General features: G+C 36.8%; 1 protein-coding gene across 2 annotated transcripts in view; it reads right to left on the bottom strand.

The window, feature by feature from the left end:
• The window catches only part of Lrrc69 (leucine rich repeat containing 69), a 73,148-nt gene that overhangs the window by 52,774 nt on the left and 1,641 nt on the right, over positions 1-18,733 (bottom strand). For both annotated transcript variants that reach the window (XM_069991039.1, XM_069991041.1), the window contains exons 2-4: positions 7,990-8,116; positions 4,280-4,352; positions 217-412 (exon numbers count right to left, since the gene is read on the bottom strand). In XM_069991039.1, the coding sequence (XP_069847140.1) occupies positions 217-412; positions 4,280-4,352; positions 7,990-8,116 (396 nt within the window). The remainder of the gene's footprint in view (positions 1-216; positions 413-4,279; positions 4,353-7,989; positions 8,117-18,733) is intronic.

Genomic DNA, 18,733 nt, shown 5'->3' with positions numbered 1-18,733 from the left:
GTGACTTGTTTTGTTTTTATTTACTAAATATGGCATCATGTGGACTAATCTAAATTAGAACTGTCTTCCGTCATAAAATTTAGATAGTAATTCAATGTAACATTAGTGAAGGCTTGCATGCCAGTGCCCAAGTGCAATCTCTAACCCCTTCCAAACATTGTGAATGACTCCTTCCCCAACAACAACAATCAAAACGAGTCTCTACATCTCACTCACCTCTGGCAAAAATTCAATGTTGTTCCTGGCCAGACTTAGCCGCTGTAGCTTCGTTAAGTACTTAATATCTTCAGGTATGCAACTGAGCTGGTTATAGTTAAGACAAAGTTCAGAAAGATTCTTAAGGAAACAAAGTTGTCTAGGAATGCTGGTTAGCTGGTTACAATTTAGACTTAGATACATTAGACTTCTTAACCTAAAAAAAAAAAAAAATAAGCAGAATATATCAATGAAACTCACTCATAAGAATAAAATTGTCCAAAGGATAAACACAACTTACCAAAACTCATGTCATTTATTTTCATAGCTGTAGTTTGAATGTCTGTACTATCTTGTTCATTTGAGAGCCTAACCAACAATGTGGCAGTGTTAGAAGATGGGCCATTTAGGAGATGATTTGGTCATGAAGAAGGAGTTCTTATAAATTGAGTTGCTGCCTTTACAGAAGAGGCTCCCAAAAGTTGCTTTGCTCCTCCCACATTGTTAGGACAGAGGGAGATTGTCTGAGCCATTCTATGAATCAGGAAATGGGCCTTTACGAGATACCAAATCTGCCAGCCCCTAGAACTTGACTTCCCAGCTTTCAGAACTGTGAAAATAAACTAGTGTTGTTTATAAACTACTTAGTTTATAGCATGGTTTTATCACAGCCCAAATGAACTAATATGGATAGACCAATAGAACAGAGTCTAAATGACTTATAAACTATCAACTGATCTGAGACCGGTGTCAGGGCAATTCAACTAAGAAAAGATGTCTTTCTGCAGATGGTGCTGGAACAAGTGAATAAATGTATGAGGGCAGGATGAACTCTGACCATTAATTCACCCCATGCGCAAACATTAGTTCAAGAGAGATCAAAGATCCAAACTAAAACTAGGACTAGGATGTTTGTAAAAACATATAGAATAATATCTTGATAAATTTGGGGTCGGCAACAATTCCTTTCTCAGAACACCCAAAAAAGTGCTAATCACAAAGGGAAAATATTAATAAGTAAGTCATAATCAGAGTTAAAAACTGAAGTTCCTCGAAAGTTAAGAAAATTAACATACAAGCCACAGAATAAAGCAAATATCTTCAACGAAATGTGACAGAGCAGTTGCATCCAGAATGTTAAAAAATCCCTTTCAACTCAATTTTTAGAAACAATACAATTTTTAATGAGCAAAACATGGAAAATAGATACTTCATTAAAAGGCATATAAATTGTGATTGAAAATATGAGAAAGTGCTTACTATCTTTAAACATCATGCCTATACAAACTAAAACTACAGTAGGATTTTACTTTACACCCTCCGGTAGAATAGATGAAAATTTAAATATCTGGTTAAATTTTTTAAATGACACAATTACTTAGATACAGCAAAGGCAAATATTTTTAAAGTAATGCTGTATGACTATATATACTGTATGACTATAATTCCACTGTTTGGGATTGGAAATAGAAAGAAACATATGTCCATGATAAGACTTGTATAACAATAATTATGATTGCTTAATTTATGACAGGTGTACACAAATATTTTATGGGACATACATGTAATGAAATACTAGTAAATGAAACAATAAGGTAAATCCCAAATATGTATACATATATACATATAAATACATATGTATATATTTAAAAACACACACAAGTATATAAAGTATGGACTAAACAAAAGACAGACACAGAGAATGAGTAATATTGTAAAATTCCTTCATTTCAACAAAACTATTTTGCCAAGGTAGGTCAAAATATTGGTTGCCTAAGAGATATAAAAATTAGTGGAGGGGTCACATGGAAATTGGGACTTGATAACTTTGGGTCTTGCTAACTCTCTATTCTCTGGCCTTCACATCCCAAGGAAGTGAAGATTCAAGCATATACCACACCGGGCTGTGGCTTTTGAGAATTACTTTTCAGATGGAAATCTAGAGAAGGCACTATGCTTGCAGCTTCTCCTTGTCCTCCTACCCCCACTTCCACTGGGTTGATGAATGACTTCACAGACAAACTTCACGGGCTGGCGATTTGGAGAAAGCTCGCTCCTTTGCTTTTTCCCTCTTTTTCTTTCAGAGATTCTGTCCCTAGGATGTTCACATTTCTCTCTTTCTGAAGCTATGAACAGATGTTATGTGAACGGTAAAGCTCCACTTGTACTGCTTAGACTCCAAGCTCATGAATTCTGTAGCTTAAGTAAGCTAAAACACCAAGCTCCTCCCTTCCCTTCCCAGCTTCTGAAACATAAGACACAGAAGGAAAGGAACTCAGGCCACCTAGAACCGAGGACGCAATCACTCCCAGACTCCCTACTAGCTTTTCTATGAATGAAACATTCATTTCTAGCCTGTCCATTTAAGGCAACTGCTTCCTAGGGCAAAAAGAGGCTGGATGTCAAACTATGCTTAACGCTTTTCCAAAATTCACCAAAAGATCGCAATTTTGTCTTGGGAAGGAAGTGACTTAGAATAAAAGACAGAATTAGAATAAAAATAACAAGCCGGGTGCCGTTGGCTCATGCCTGTAATCCTAGCTACTCAGGAGGCTGAGATCTGAGGATCACAGTTCAAAGCCAGCCCACACAGGAAAGTCCATGAGACTCTTATCTCCAATAAACCACTAGAAAACAGGAAGTGGCACTGTGGCTCAAGTGGTAGAGTGCTCTCCTTGAGCTGCAGAGCGCAGGGACAGCACCCAAGCCCAGAGTTCAAGCCCCGCCACCAACCAAAAAAAGAATAAAAATAGCATTGAAAAATAAAAACTAACAGCAACTAATCAGTTGTGTAACACAAAATATTATGGATTAGCAAATTTGAACCTCAGAATTATCCTTTTTGTAATCTTCACTGTGCAGATTGAAGAGCTTAAAGTATGAGAAAGAATTTTTTAAAATTCCACCTGCTAACTTTACCTTCTAGGGTTGAATTTCATGCCTGTAATCCCAGCTCTTTGGGAAGCAGAGGAAGGAAAATGATCAGTGATGAGCTAGAGGCTAGCTTGTGCTATACAGTGAGTTCCGGGAAACCCAGATTCTTTTAAAGAGGGGTGGGGTGGGGAAGAAGGAGGAAGGGGGGAAGGAGGAAGGGGAGAAGGAAGGGAGGAAAGGAAAGAAGGTAGAGAGGGAGGATAAAAGGAAAACATCCCCCCAGAGTGAGGAAATGGAATTTTACTTGGAATTATGAACCATGAGTTTGCATTTGAGGATCAGCCAGAATACTAACAACTGTGACTTCACTATACAACATGGACTATATACTTGCAAATGTACTAGTTTGGGTGAAAGTTTCCACGTAGATTTAAGTGATTCCTTGACTAATGTACATTCTACTCCAGAGATAAGCGCCATACATTGTGAAATCATAGCATAGTTTGGCTGCCAGGAAAGAAAAAAAAACGAAGACTAGGGTAGTTATGAGCAACTACTCATAGTTCTGTATCTGCCTTTACAACTCTGGCTATTCTTACTTTGTAATACATGTGTTTCTCTCCCAAGTAAACCTGAGCAGGACTCTCTTCATTTTCCAGAGGAAAACCCTCACACCGCTGGCTCTAGAAGGATGTTGTAATGGCAGCTTCTCTGTACAGGTGTGCAAGACCACGGAAAACAGCCTCTCTCTTTTTTGGCTGCTCTTAATGATAATAAAATGTGATGTTTTATTTGATGAAAATGACATCGTGGTTTTAAAATCCTTTACTCTTGTACTACCTTTTCCATCTGGCTCAAATTGGGCAACCACATTCATGAAATAAAAATTTAACATCCTGAAATTCAGAGCAAGTTCCAAGAAACCCAGAGTTGGGAAATCCATTACATCACCCATTTTAGAAATGGATGTTTAAATCTCTCCTTTTACAATAAGACTACCAAGTCATGCTGTTTCTCATTTATTGAAGTGTTTGAGGACTCATCTGTTTAAAATTAGTGGCTTGCTTCACTCCCTTGGCTCCCTCCACACTTGGTATAAACCCAGGAGGACTTAATCCATGGCATAAGGCTGTCAGATGATCAGGATGGGGATGGGGAAGAAGGGGAGTGATATGATGTATTCACCAAGTCTCACTGTAAGCAAAATTACCTGCCGACTTCTTCAGGAAGCCAAGTAAGCTTATTGTTGTTGAGATTAAGCAGGATCAAATTTTGTAGGCCATCTGTTAAGAAACAATTTTAGTCACTTGAACTATCTGTCAGAAAATAATTTTTAGCCACTTTTCTATACATTTTTTGTTTTCTTTCTGATTTCTTGCCTGGACCAAGGCTCTTTTGGTTGCTGGTGAATGTTCTCATTTATTAGCAGACAAAAGGACATTCACCAGCAATCAAAAGAGCAGTTAATAACAAAGCTAAATCATGCCACTCAGAGACACAGTGTACACCAGAATCACCACAAACAAACTAGAAACTAAAAGACTCAGAACCAGGAATATATAATAATTCCAATGTCTGTACAGATGTGTAATTTACTTTCTCCATAAACTTCTCTCAGTCCCTATACACATACACACACACACACACACACACACACACACACACACACACACACACACACACACACACACACACACACACACACACACACACACTGTCTTCTCTCTTCTTCCTTAACCCCAGAAAATCCTTTCTTCTTCTAAAGGATTTCTCTACTTTTTCATATATTCGTAACCATGTCCAAACTCCTATTACAGAGAGGGCAGAACTCTCAATATCAAATGCCTACAGAAGTCAAGAGGACAATCCTGTTGTCAACCAGGGGGCTCGAAGAAGCATTCAGTTCCTGGAAATAGGGGTGTGTGGGAATATGATTACAGTGTTGCTCAGTCTCTCTTTTTAACAAAAAGATCAAAAAAGCAGCCAGAGACCAAAACATTTTTGTGAACTCTTCTATTTGAATTCTTTTGGCACCTATTTCAGAATACTAATAAGTCAAACAAAAGAGAACCAATGTATATGTAAATCAGAGCAGCCTATGGGCCAATAGTTTGAGGTGATTTTCTCAGACCAATCTAACTGTTCAGACTTAATCACAAACCTCAGGAAAAGAACCTCTGACTGACTCAGCTTAGGGATGAATGCTAAACCGTGGTTAATTTACTGTAGCCAAAATGGGGAGCAACTTATTCAGGGCCATCATAGTGTACATTCTACCCCAGACATCAAACTACTTCTACCCCTAAACAATCACAACTTGACACAAAATATTGCCTATGCCCATCACATAAAAAGTTCAATAAGTTTCCAAGTTTAAGAATCCAAACATAAGAAATCCAGAAACTGCAAACAATCTAGGGTACTCCACCGAGATTCTATGTAGATATACAGTTAATATCTCTATATCTCTTGCCTTATTTATACTTATATAGATTATCTATATCTCTCTATATAAAATTTAAATAGGGAAGTCGGGTCTGGCTAGCGCCATCTTGGCTACATGGTGGATAGCAGGGTCTGGCATCTTGTCTTCATGGTGGGGGAAGGTGAAGTTCCCACCTCCTAGGTGATGGGCATGTCTGAATCCCTGGAGGCAGGGACAGGAACTTGGATGACAGATTACTAAACCTGGGACCCTCTCCCCTGACCTGACCCTATTTAAGCCCAGACCAGCTCAGGCACCATTACACCATGTCTCCGTGTGTCTTGGCTCCTGGCTCCTGACTCTTCTCTGGTCACCATGGTGTCCCAATTCAGCTCTCCATTGGAGCTGAATTGATTTGTTGGTATTGTTTCTTTTTTTTTCTTTTCTTTCTGGCTTTCATGGCTCAGTTTCTTAACAGTGCTAAGTGTATTTGCTGGCTCTGGTCTTTGAGACAGGAGTCTACCATGTAGTCGCCAGCCTTTTGTTTATTTATTTATTTATTTATTTTGGGGTCCGGTCGTGGGGCCTGAACTCTGGGCCTGGGCACTGTCCCTCAGCTCTTCAGCTCAAGGCTAGTGCTCTACCACTTGAGCCACAGCGCCACTTCCGGCTTTTTTCTTTTTGCTTATGTGGTGCTGAGGAATCGAACCCAGGGCCTTGAGCATGCAAGGCAAGCGCTCTACCACTGAGCCACCTTCCCAGCCCATCGCCAGCCTTTTAATAAGGACTCCACAATTCAATCCTTCAAAATGTGGCTTCTTTTTTCTCACCTTAAAACAAAATGTGATGTAATCTATCTATCTATCTATCTATCTATCTATCTATCTATCTATCTATCTATCTATCTATATCACCATATATATATATCACCATATATACATATATATTGGTGTCTATATTGATATGTAAAGCAGTACTATATATGTACATGTGTATATGTGTATAAAATATGTATATATCCACACATGTTAAGTATATGAATATGTATGTATGGGGGGGATAGATAAATAGAAAAAGAGAGAGAGACCTGAGAGAGAGACCTAACATTTTACCAGAAATGTATGGGCAACATGGGATAAAAAAATCCATACAGAAACTCAAATTAGCCTAAGTTGAGGTTGTTGGATCATATTTATATATATATATATATATATATACATAATATATATATACATATATCTGATTGTCTATAAGTTTGTCCACTCAATATAATGTGTATGTGTTTCAATAATTGTTTATGAGTTATTATTTTGAGTAGAAATGTTGTCCTTCATAATCTTTAAGATTTTCAAGTATTTCAAGGACTGTGAAAATAGCTCAGTTGCAATCAACTTGCCTAACATGTGAAAGGGCCAGAGCTTGATCCCCAGTGTCACAAAAATACACCAAAACCTGATGGGAAAATTAAAAAAGAAAGAAAGAGGACTGGGAAGGTGGCTCAGTGGTAGAGCACTTGCCTTGCATGCATAAGGCCATGGTTTCAATTCTTCAGCACTACATAAGCAGAAAACGCCAGAAGTAGCACTATGAGCCAAAGAGTTGAGGGACAGTGCCCAGGCCCAGAGTTCAGCCCCACAACCAACCAAAAGAAAAAAAAAGGAAAGAATGAAACCAGATAAAAACAACAACAAAGACCCTTCAATTTTCAAAAGTTTTCTTTCTGCCTCTGAAAATAAAGGTCCCAAATGGTAGGAATCTAAGTGTGCACTAATTTTGAAAAGGGTAGAATTCAAAGCACTAATATTTAATTTGCTTAGATCTAGATGTAAATACTTAATACCAAAAAAAATTGAAATAAAAACTTAATACAAACTCAGTGCTTGTAATTTAAGCCTATAATCCTAGCTACTCACAAGACTGAGATCTTAAGATCATGGTTCAAAGCTAATCCAGACAGGCAAATCCTAGAGAGTCTTATCTCTAGTTATTCAGCTAAAAGCCTGAAATGGAGGTATAGCTCAAGTAGTAGAGCACCAGCCTTGAGCAAAAAAGTTAAGGGATAATGTGAGATCCTAAATTCAAGTCCCCTTATCCACAAAAAAAAATTGATGCATAATTCCTTAAAGCCAAAATTAATTTTAGTACCACATTATTAAATATAGGGATTAAAGTCAACCATATATTATTAAATATGATTCTAGAAGCAGGGTGCTGATGGCTCATTCCTATAATCGTAGCTACTCAAGAAGCTGAGATCTGAAGATCATGGTTGAAAACCAGCCTAGGCAGAAACATCCATGAGACTATTATGTCCAATTGACCACCAAAAAAACAGAAGTAGAGGTCATTAGCCTTGAGCAAAAAAGCCCAGAGACAGCACGCTATGAGTTCAAGCCCCATAACTAAGAAAAAAAAATCACGTACGTGTGTGTGTGTGTGTGTGTGTGTGTGTGTGTGTGTATACAATGCTAGAATGTTCTTACTCTTTAACTTACCACACACTTCAGGTGGAAACTTAGAAATCCTATTTCCAAACAAATGAAGCTTCTTCAGGGAGGTAATGTATTTTATCTCTTCTGGGACTTCTTCTAAAAAATTGTTTCCCAGATTCAGGAATGTCAACTGCAAACACAACAACACAACAGAGATTTCATGTATCCCTATATTACCGACTGACAAATGGGAAAGAAAATGATTGGCTGAAATTTATACATCCTAAGAACACTTAAAGATAATCTTAAATTATTTTTCTTAAATATAAAATAGCTTTTATAAAATGAAGTTCATTGGTGTTTCATGCTTAGTTCATGTCAACTAAATTACAATCTAATTTTTTTAATATTTTTATAATCTTTAAGTAGCTGTACAAAGGAGTTGCCACTTTATGAACACAGTGCATCTTAATCAATGTCACATATGTCAGCATTCTTACCTATCCCTTCAATTTTCAATTAAAGCTCTCAACTTCATTGAAATTATATTACCAACCATTCCAAGGGTACTTTAAAACAGGTGATGATTCACTCATAACCCCCTCAGAAAACTGAAATGAGAAGGAAAGTCAAGATCTGAGATTCTCTTGTAAAATGTATTTAGGTCAGTAAGACTGCACAATTACTTATAGAGCTGAGGGACCCTCAACTTTGATGTCACTCTGTGAGATGATAAAGCTTACAAAGGCAACTAATGAAAAGGTAAATGTAGATCTTCCTATATATTAAAGTGATAAATTGGTCAGACACAGGAAGGAGTATAAAAATCCTTCTTAGTTTTCCAGTTTTTAAAAAAATTCAATGGTTCAGAACTACTTTCAAGAACATGAAATTTTTCCTTTTCAAGATACAAAAAGTCTTTCCTTCAGCTCTAAGCAGAATTTCCCATTCAGATGTAATTACCAACTTTAGATAATAGAATTTTTAATATTATGTATGAACAATGAGGAATCATAGGAGTTGAAAGATAAGATTCATGACAATAGGAAGAAAATTTTGGTAATTTATAATTCACATTTATATACTACCTAATATTTGGTATATATAGCTCTTTGTCAATAATTTTTATGAAGGAATTTCTTCTCTTAAAAGCCCATGCTAAAAATTTAATTTCCTTATGTATTTTCTTTTTTTTGGGGGGGGGGGTCACTCGTGGGTCTTGAACTTTGGGACTGGGCACTGTCCCGAGCTCATAAGCTCAAGTCAAGCATTCTACCACTTGGGCCACAGCACCACTACTGGTTTTCTTGTGATTAATTGGAGATAAGAGTCTCATAGGCTTTCCTGTCCAAGCTGGCTTTGAATAGCGAACCTCAGATTTCAGTGTCCTGAGTAGCTAGGATTACAGGCCTGAGCCACCAGCACCTGGCTCTTAATCTTATGCATTTTTTACCTAAGAATCACAGATCTTATTTTTTAAAATTATGATAATGCATCTGAAACTTTGAAGTTTATTCTGGTATCCATTTGAGTAAAAAGATTCAATCTCATGTTGGTAACTATATTTGCTTCATATCACCAGTAGAACAAGTTATAGTGACATCTTTGACTGTGTTTCCTCCCCTGCCTTGTCCTGCTGGTTTCACTCCTGAGAAACCTGCCCCAATAGGTTACACAATCTGTGTGTAAGACTTTCCAATATAGGTAGCACCACAGATGTCAGGAAGGAAGAAAAAGTGATTACAAGAAGGGAGTTTTTGGGTCAGATCCTAGTTAAATGTTAAGAAAAATGAAGACATAGAAATAGCCATTGGAAAGTGTGAACAAAAGCAGCAGTGGTACTCACTAGACTCTGGGTTGAAAATGAAGTCTGCAACTTGTGGGTGGGGATGGGAGGGAGAAACAGGAAACGAGCAAGGAAAGTATTGACACTGTCCAAAAAGAAATATACTCATTACCTGATTTATGTAACTGTAAACCCTCTGTACATCGCCTGTATAAGAACAATAAAATTATTTTAAAAATAATAACCACTAGATTTAGCAACATCAAAGTCACTGGTGACCATGACAATGGGGGTGAAGCACTAGGTCAAAAGTCTGATTGAAACAAGCTATGGGGAGAGTAAGTATAATAACTGTTAAGAACTTTCGATGTTAAAGGAAACTAGAAAATGAGAAAGGAACTGGAATTTGTTTGTCTCTAAAATTAAAAAGTAAATGTAGTTAATGCTGGTAGAAAAAATCCTGTAAAGAATGAAAAATGAAACAAGGAGAGAGATGCTCACAGAATATAACTTAAGAATATAAGAAATAACAAGACACAAACTATATGAAGACACTGTCACAGATAGGAGAGGGATCAAGGTTGGAGTAGTAGAAGGAAGCTAGAGAAGACAGAGAAGGTAAGTGGATAGGTTCAGTGATGGAAATACTGAGTTTCTGTCTGTTTTGCCAACAAAATATGAAACAAAGTCATCTGCTGGAATTTAAGATATTTTAAAGAGTAACCTAGGGAAAAGTGGCAACCACAGTTTTGATTTTTGGTTTTTAAGGGTTTTTTTTTTTAATCCAACCTAGCTCTCAAGAAGATTTTACAAAATGACCCAGGAAAGCAAATTTTATGTAGCTGACCTATTAACTACATACCCTTTGGCAAGGAAATACTAAAAAAATTCTAAGCTTCACAACAAATAAGGTGGCATGTTTTAAAAAAATGAAAAGGGGCAGCTGAAAAGCTCAAAAATGTAAATAATTTCAATCTAAGAAACTAAGATAAAGAGAATAGAAATGAGATTTACTTTCAAAAGGTAAGGTGAAATAAAAGATTCACAAGCTTTCCTATAAGTTGCTATACTCTGTAGCCACACAAATATGTTAGGGTTCTGCACAGATAACTTTATTACACAGAAAAGGTCCAGAGATACTGCAGCAAAGATTTACTTATTTTCAAAAATGTCTCCCAACTTACATATTTCATTAACTTAGTTACAACTATATTCATTATATATTTAGTGAACATCTGCTACTCTTCTGAACACTAGAGATACCATCATGAACAAGACATACAAGAGCCTACAGATAAATACTTTTATATTAGGAAATAACACAGACAAGAAGTAAATTAAGTAATGTTCATTAACATTTTGTGATGAATAATGAGAGAAAACATAATGAGTTGAAAAGTAACTTGGGATTAGTTTCTTTTTGGGGGGGGGAGGTACAGTTGTGGGGCCTGAACTCTGGGCCTGGGCGCTGTCCCTCAGCTCTTCAGCTCAAGGCTAGTGTTCTACCACTTGAGCCACAGTGCCACTTCCGGCTTTTTTCTTTTTGCTTATGTGGTGCTGAGGAATCGAACCCAGGGCCTCAGGCATGCAAGGCAAACGCTCTACCACTGAGCCAACTTCCCAGCCCAGGATTAGCTTCTTTACATAAATGTCCTTCCTCCTTGGAGATGTTTGAGGTAAAACGTTGGTGATTCAGTGACAGAGATTATTCCAAATGGTGCTTTATAATGAAGACATTCTGAAATAGTGAATCCAGAAAGTCTTTCGAGTGCTTGATTAGTAACAATTCATGGTTACAGATCTGAAAGTGGAGTTTGGAGATTTCATCATATAAAAAAACTACTTGAGAAGTTTTAAAACTTGGGTTATTTGAATAATTATAACAGAATCCTGTTGTTATTAGCAGAGTGTAATTATTTCTATCTTGGAAACTAGTATGTTGCCATTTATAAAACTGTACTGTTGGTACAACTTTTTTTATAATCATGCCAAAGAGATTAGAGGATCTTACATGTATAAGGAACTTTTGTAACCATGTAATCCAACATATAAGGTGCAATACCTTCTTCATTAGTATGCCCAGTAACAAGTAGCTTTTTTCTCATTATTATCTTTCTGATTGTCTGTCTGTCTGTCCATATGTCTATCATCTGTCTATTACTTTTTTGTTTAGGCTCCCTATAACTTCTGCCCAATTCTTTCCAGACTACCATAAACAATTCTATTATTCTCACTTCTCTTTCCCACATAATAATTGTTTAAATTTTTATAATATTATTATCATTCTTTCTGAATTCTTAGGCACTTCCCTAAGGATATAGTTTCCAGACCCTGACCAACTTGGCCACTCTAATCTTTGTGAGTGCTCCTCTCTGAAGGAAAGGAAGACAAGGCAAAACATGAAACAAGATCACAGCATAGATGCTGGTAGGATCCCCTAAACTCCCTTTTGCAGATGGGTATACTCTTACTAATACAGCTTAACATGACATAAACTCTTTCTGCAATAGGACGCTTTGTTTGGCAAATAATTAATTTTGTCTGTGGGCAAAAGAAAAACCTTGTTAGCTGTCAAGAAGATAACCCACATCCTGCACTTGTGCAATTGAATTCTTTTCTTAAACTAAATGTAGGAATTTACATTTATCCCTGTAGAAAATTGCATCTTGTTAGTTTTGGCTACCAAGACATCTCCAGTGGATCACTCTAAATTCACAATGTAAAACTGGAAAATTCTCCTGAACAAACCAGATCTGCTTTCCCATCCTCACTTAAGACAATGCGTCCACTATTCTCACAATCCCATGATGGCCAAACATTTGAGTGCCTGAAGCTTCTTCCTCTTTCTCTTCCTCTATCTAAGCTCCATAAGTCATAAATTCTTACTGTCAAAATTCTTTTAAAATGTATTTTCACTGCCCAATAAACAAGTGGGCAAAAGACTTAAAGAGAAACGTCTCTGAAGAGGAAATAAGAATGGCCAATAGACATATGAAGAAATGCTCAACTTCTGTAGCCATGAAAGAAATGCAAATCAAAACAACATTAAGAGTCCACCTCAACCCAGTTAGAATGACTATAATCAAGAACTCTCATAACAACAGATGCTGGAGGGGATGTGGCCAGAAGGAAACCTTACTGCATTGTTTGGTAGGAGTGTAAACTTGTTCAACCACTTTGGAAAGCAGTATGGAGGTTCCTCAAAAGATTCCATGTAGGCTCAGTGGTAGAGTGCTTGCCTTGCATGCCTGAGGCACTGGGTTCGATTCCTCAGTACCACATAAGCAAAAAAAAAAAGAAAGAAGCCGGAAGTGGCGCTGTGGCTCAAGTGGTAGGGCACTAGCCTTGAGCTGAAGAGCTGAGGGACAGCACCCAGGCCCAGAGTTCAGGCCCCACGACCAGATTCCCCCCCCCAAAAAAAAAAAAAATCGCTTCCATTCCATTCAACACAAGTTAACATTATATGGCTCACAAGGTTCCAGACACATAAGACCAAAATCTTTGTCTTCAATATTCAATGTGTTTCAAAAACCACAAAAACCACCATTATAAGAAATTACCTTATTTTTTTTAATCATTAGAAATAAAACATTCCAAAGCTGAGCACCAATGACTCACACCTGTAATCCTAGCTACTCAGGAGACTGAGATCTGAGGAATGCAGTTCAAAGCCAGCCTGGGCAGGAAAGTCTGTGAGACTCTTATCTCCAATTAACCACCAGAAAGTCTTAAGTGGCACTGTGGCTGAAGTGGTAGAGCACTATCCTTGAGGTGAAGAGCTCAGGGACAGCTCCCAGACCTAGAGTTCAAGCCCCAGGGCTGACCAAAAAAAAAAAAAAAAAAGAACAAAAATATTCCAGAACTTGACTAGTTCTAGCAAAAATCAAGAACTCTAACAACAATAGATGTTGGAGGGGATGTGGACAGAAAGGAACTTTACTTCATTGTTGGTGGGAATGTAAACTTGTTCAACCACTTTGGAAAGCAGTATGGAGGTTCCTCAAAAGACTTCACATAGATCTCCCCTATGATCCAGCAATCCCACTTTTGGGCATTTACCCAAATGTTTACAAACAAGACTACACTAAAGCTACCAGCACAACTATGTTTATTGCAGCATTATTTACCATAGCTAAGATATGGAATCAACCCAGATGCTCCTCAGTAGATGAATGGATCAAGAAAATGTGGTATATATACACAATGGAATTCTATGCCTCCATCAGAAAGAATGACACTGCCCTATTTGTTAGGAAATGGAAAAACTTGGAAAAAATTATATTAAGTGAAGTAAGCCAGGCCCAAAGAAACATAGGTCCCATGGTTTCCCTTATTTGCAATATCTAGTATAGGTATGAGTCAAGCAGAAAAGGTCAGATAATGTGATGTTAGGAAAATGAACCCTTAAATATGTATTTTAATGTTTTCGTTTCTTTCATGCATGTGTTTCTAACGCATTTATAAGATTATTTCTTTGTTGCTTTGTATGTCCCTCCCCCACAGTGTAACCCCCGCTTTCACTATATTTGATGTCAGTATAACATGTGGAGGAGATGGGGACAAACAAGTCGTTTAAGGATTCAGGTGGACCTGTTGCAACAATGAGAAGTACAAAATGTCATGTCAAAACCAGCTTTACAATGTTGGTGTGGGGGGGTATGATGGGTGGGGGGGAGGGGGGAGGCTGGGAAGGGAGGTGAAGGGTAAACAAAGGAGGAGGCTGCAATGCTTGGTAAGAAATGTATGCATTATCCTGCCCATGTAATTGTAACCCCTCTGTACAGTATGTTCTCAAATAAAATAAAATAAAATTAAAAAAAAAAATATTCCAGAACTTGACTAGTCAAAGTAGAGAAAAAGAAATTCTTTAAAGAACCTTACCCTCCCATTTAATCATTATTGTTAATTATAGTGCAATGGTTAATACCAGTTATAAAAGAAACTAAAATGTTTCAAAAGTTTCTACATATCAGTTGGAGATATATATTTACATATATATACATATATAGAGACACATTTAATTTAATCCCAGTGCTTGAAGGCAAAGCCTGCTTTTTTGGCACAAATATACTCTCAGGACAAGGACAGACAAAAAACCCAACAATGAATGGTAAATATTTGTTAGAAGAGTTTATAAACAAATGAGAGGTGACACAATTCCTCACGGTGTGCAGTGGGCATCTCTAAGCAACCTAGCTTTCACTTTTAGAAACTACAGACTAAACACCACATTCTGGTAAATTTCACACAAAAATATATAGAGTAATAAAACAGAGCTGAAAGTAAACTCAAAGGAGATTTGATTTCACTAGTTGAGTGACCTTTGACACCTGACTTAAACACTTTCAAATTATAAATTTGGTTATAAGGGAAACAACTTTTGCAAAGTACATAAAATGCATGAAGGGTTCCTAGCATTGTGTCTGGCTTTAAAAGAGTTTATGCTGTTATTCCATTTGATGTCATTTTGTGAGTGTAGAAAAAAGTATTATTTTTGTTTCATGACCCTAAAACATCCTGACTATTGTAATACTTTGTATTCTATGGAAGATATGACAAAAAATCAATATAATCCAGGAGCCCATGGCTGATATCTGTAATCCTAGCCATCTGTAATCCTAAGGAGGCTGAGATGTGAGGGTTACAGTTTGAAGTTATGTCAACACAAAGTCTATATAACCCTTATCTGTAGTTAATGGCTAAAAAGTCAAAGCTAGACTGTGGCTTAGTGTTAGAATACCAGCCTTGAGTAAAAGAATTAAGGGATAGAGTCCAGGCCCTAAAGTCAAGCTATGGTGTACACGTGCACAGGTGCACGTGCGTGCGCACGTGTGCACACACACACACACACACACACACACACACACCAATCAATATACTGGGGCATACTTTCTTGCAAAAGAAAAGGCAGTTCCAATGCCAGCACATTGTAGACACTACAGAAGTTGCAGGTGAATGGATACCTTTGATCATTATGGATAAAGAAGTTCACTTACAAGGAGTGGTGCTGTAGCTCAAGTGGTAGAGCCTTGAGCTGAAGAGCTGAGGGATAGCACTCAGGCCCAGAGTTCAAGGCCCACGACCAACAAAAAAAAAAAAAAAAGAAGTTCACTTACAAAAGCAAAAAAGAGTTCAGGTTAATTTGAAAAAATACATTTTATAAAAGGAATTGGTATATGTTATATATTTCATAACATGTGTGTCACCAAATTACAAAAACCACAAGGACACTTTTGAGGCAAAGGTCCTACAACATTTCAACTGAATGCCACATGTCCTACCCCTTTTCTCTGCTTTGTTTCTCTCCTCATCACTAATCACCCTCTGACATCTTTATTTGTTTCTTTCGCCTTTTCTGACGAAAACAAACTCTATGAAGACAGATTTCCATCTGTTTGGATCACTGCTGAAACAGCAGTTCCCAGTGCCTGAGGCACAGATGGCTCTCAGTATTTAGTTGTGGATTGAATAAATCAGTGCAAAAATTGAGGTTGTAAAAGCCATAATCAAAATCAAGTCACTTTTGTCAACCCCTAACAAAAAGTAATAGTAATAAATGAAGCTGGAAGACTCTGGAGGGATGATTTTGTTAATGTATGCCCGATAACAGAAACTATATACAGTATTATACATATATTAATTTGTTGAATTGGAATTCTTTGTAAAACTATTCTATGTATATGAAATGATAAATAAAATAACTATATACAAAAAAATCTACCAAAACTAAAGCCTTATACAAAGACACAAATGTCTGTTCACACTTTCTGCTCAACTTTCTACTAGCTAGTTATTTTGTTAATCTCTGTGTCCAAAGATTATTCCATCAATAATTTATTCAATTTTTATGTTGCCTTTTAAAACTTACCCTTGCCTCAGTTTACTATTGCACACGTATTCATGTGTGAGTCTTCTGCTATTCTCATATAAATTCATTAATCTTTTGAAAATCCTTTTTCTGCAGATGATAGCAAGGACCAAAGAGATTAAATGTCTTTTATTTAGCTTTGCTGTTATTTTCCGTATGAAACTTTCATCTGTGCTTTCCATTACCAACTGAGAAAATGACTGCATCATATTTTAAAAACTGTAATGTATATTCATTTTCAAACATTTTGTTTGAGCTGCTTCTAGAATTCCCACTTATAGAAAATGTAAATAGTATTTCTTTATAAATTCCACAACTTTGGAGACTGCATACAAGAAAAATCATTAGTTCATGAATAGCTAACCTATATAAAAATGTCATTAGCCTGAATCTGGCTTACAATGCTGTTTCAAATCTGCTCATTCTTACAGGTGTTATTTCTTCTTAAAAATAAGGGCTGAATAAAATAGAGATAGCTTCATGTGCATGATTATTGTAGCACAATAACCAAGTTATAAAAATAGCTTAGATGCCTATCAGTGGATGACTTTATAGGAAAATGTGTTACATATAAGATGGAGTAGTATTCAGCCATCATGAAAAATAAACTCATGTCAGGTATGAGAAAATGGGTGGAAATAGAGTGATATCTATTTCATTTTAATTGAAATAATCCAGACTTGAGAAGACAAATATTGCATATTTTCTTTTTTATGTGGAATCTAGATTTTAAAAGAAGACATGAAAAATAGAATGTAACTATTTAGGAAAAGAAACAACAGCATCAGGAGGGTGTCCCACTAATGGAACAAAAGAGCATAATGGAAGCAATGAGAAGTATATTATATAGTCATATGAAAACATCATGAAAAAGTATATCATTTACACTCATTAAGAGTGGGGTAGCCAGAGGTGGGTCAGCTCTCTGCTGAAGGAAATTGGGAGGGAATAAACATGTCAAAGTTTAGGAGCAGTCCTAAATAATATACAAATTAAATAAAGAAAAACAAGAAGCCACCAAAAAGAAGATAATGAAATGATAATCCAACAGTTGGGGTTTCTTTCCTAAGAAAGTCTATTTTAGAATGTGTAGCCTTGTATGTGGGGATAGGATGGCTAGAAATGTGCACCAGTTCTAGTCTTGGGTCTATACCCTACTTCTGAACTTTTCTGCTCGAGGGTAGCATTCTACACTTGAGCCACAGCGCCAATTCCAGGTTTTTGCTAGTTAATTGGACATAAGAATATCACGGACTTTCCTGCAAGGACTGGCTTCCGAATGCTAACCTCAGATCTCAGTCTCCTGAGTATCTAGTATTGCAGGCATGAACCAACCATGCCCTCCTTGAGTACATAACTTTTGACTATATAACTATTAATCAGATCTCAGGGCAGGATACAGATATTTTCAGATAAACAAGAGATTTTTAAAAAACAGAAAACACAAACAAAAAAACTACCAAATACCAGTCTAAGATGCTATCTGGAGACTTAACTGCTGAGAAAGAATGTAAGAGAAGAGGAAAAGATTAGATCCAGAAAACAGTGGGTTTATTAGAAGAGCAGTCTCGCCTGAACAGACAGCATCCAGTAAGCACAGATGGCAATTATCTTAGATTTGGACAGAGGATAGAGGTTCCTGGAAGAAAATGTCTGAGGGATCAAGTATACTTGATAAAATACATTATGTGTTTTGAGTTTGAAATAATTGAAGGTATAATGAATCAAAGTTACAACAGAAAAGGAAAGAAACAAGAATGGCAAGAAACAAAAATGGCATCTAAACAAGAAAATAAAATCACAGCAGATTGACTTGCTTACTAACAATATAAATTTTAGAATTTTCCAAGAGGTAAGATAAAGATTTGATCATGTTATAACTAATTAGCATGTGAATGCCATAAACTTTATGAAACATATATGAGGGAAAGACAGCCCAAGCAGATTGTTGTTGCTGATCTATCTTTTGAGAAAGTGAAGAATGAAGAGAAGCTGTATTTGATGAAAGATTATATAGAGGTATAATATTAAGAGATAACTGTGTAACCAGGTATGGTAGTGCTCATATATCATTGCAAGTTTTGAGAGAGAGAGAGGGAGGGAGGGAGGAAGGGAGGGAGGAAGGGAGGAAGGGAGGAAGGAAGGAAGGAAGG

The sequence above is a fragment of the Dipodomys merriami genome, unplaced genomic scaffold (genome assembly GCF_024711535.1).
Source record: "Dipodomys merriami isolate MVZ:Mamm:240054 unplaced genomic scaffold, mDipMer1.0.p SCAF_4, whole genome shotgun sequence".
In the NCBI taxonomy this organism is placed as follows: domain Eukaryota; kingdom Metazoa; phylum Chordata; class Mammalia; order Rodentia; family Heteromyidae; genus Dipodomys; species Dipodomys merriami.
This window is presented reverse-complemented; position numbering and strand designations above follow the sequence as displayed.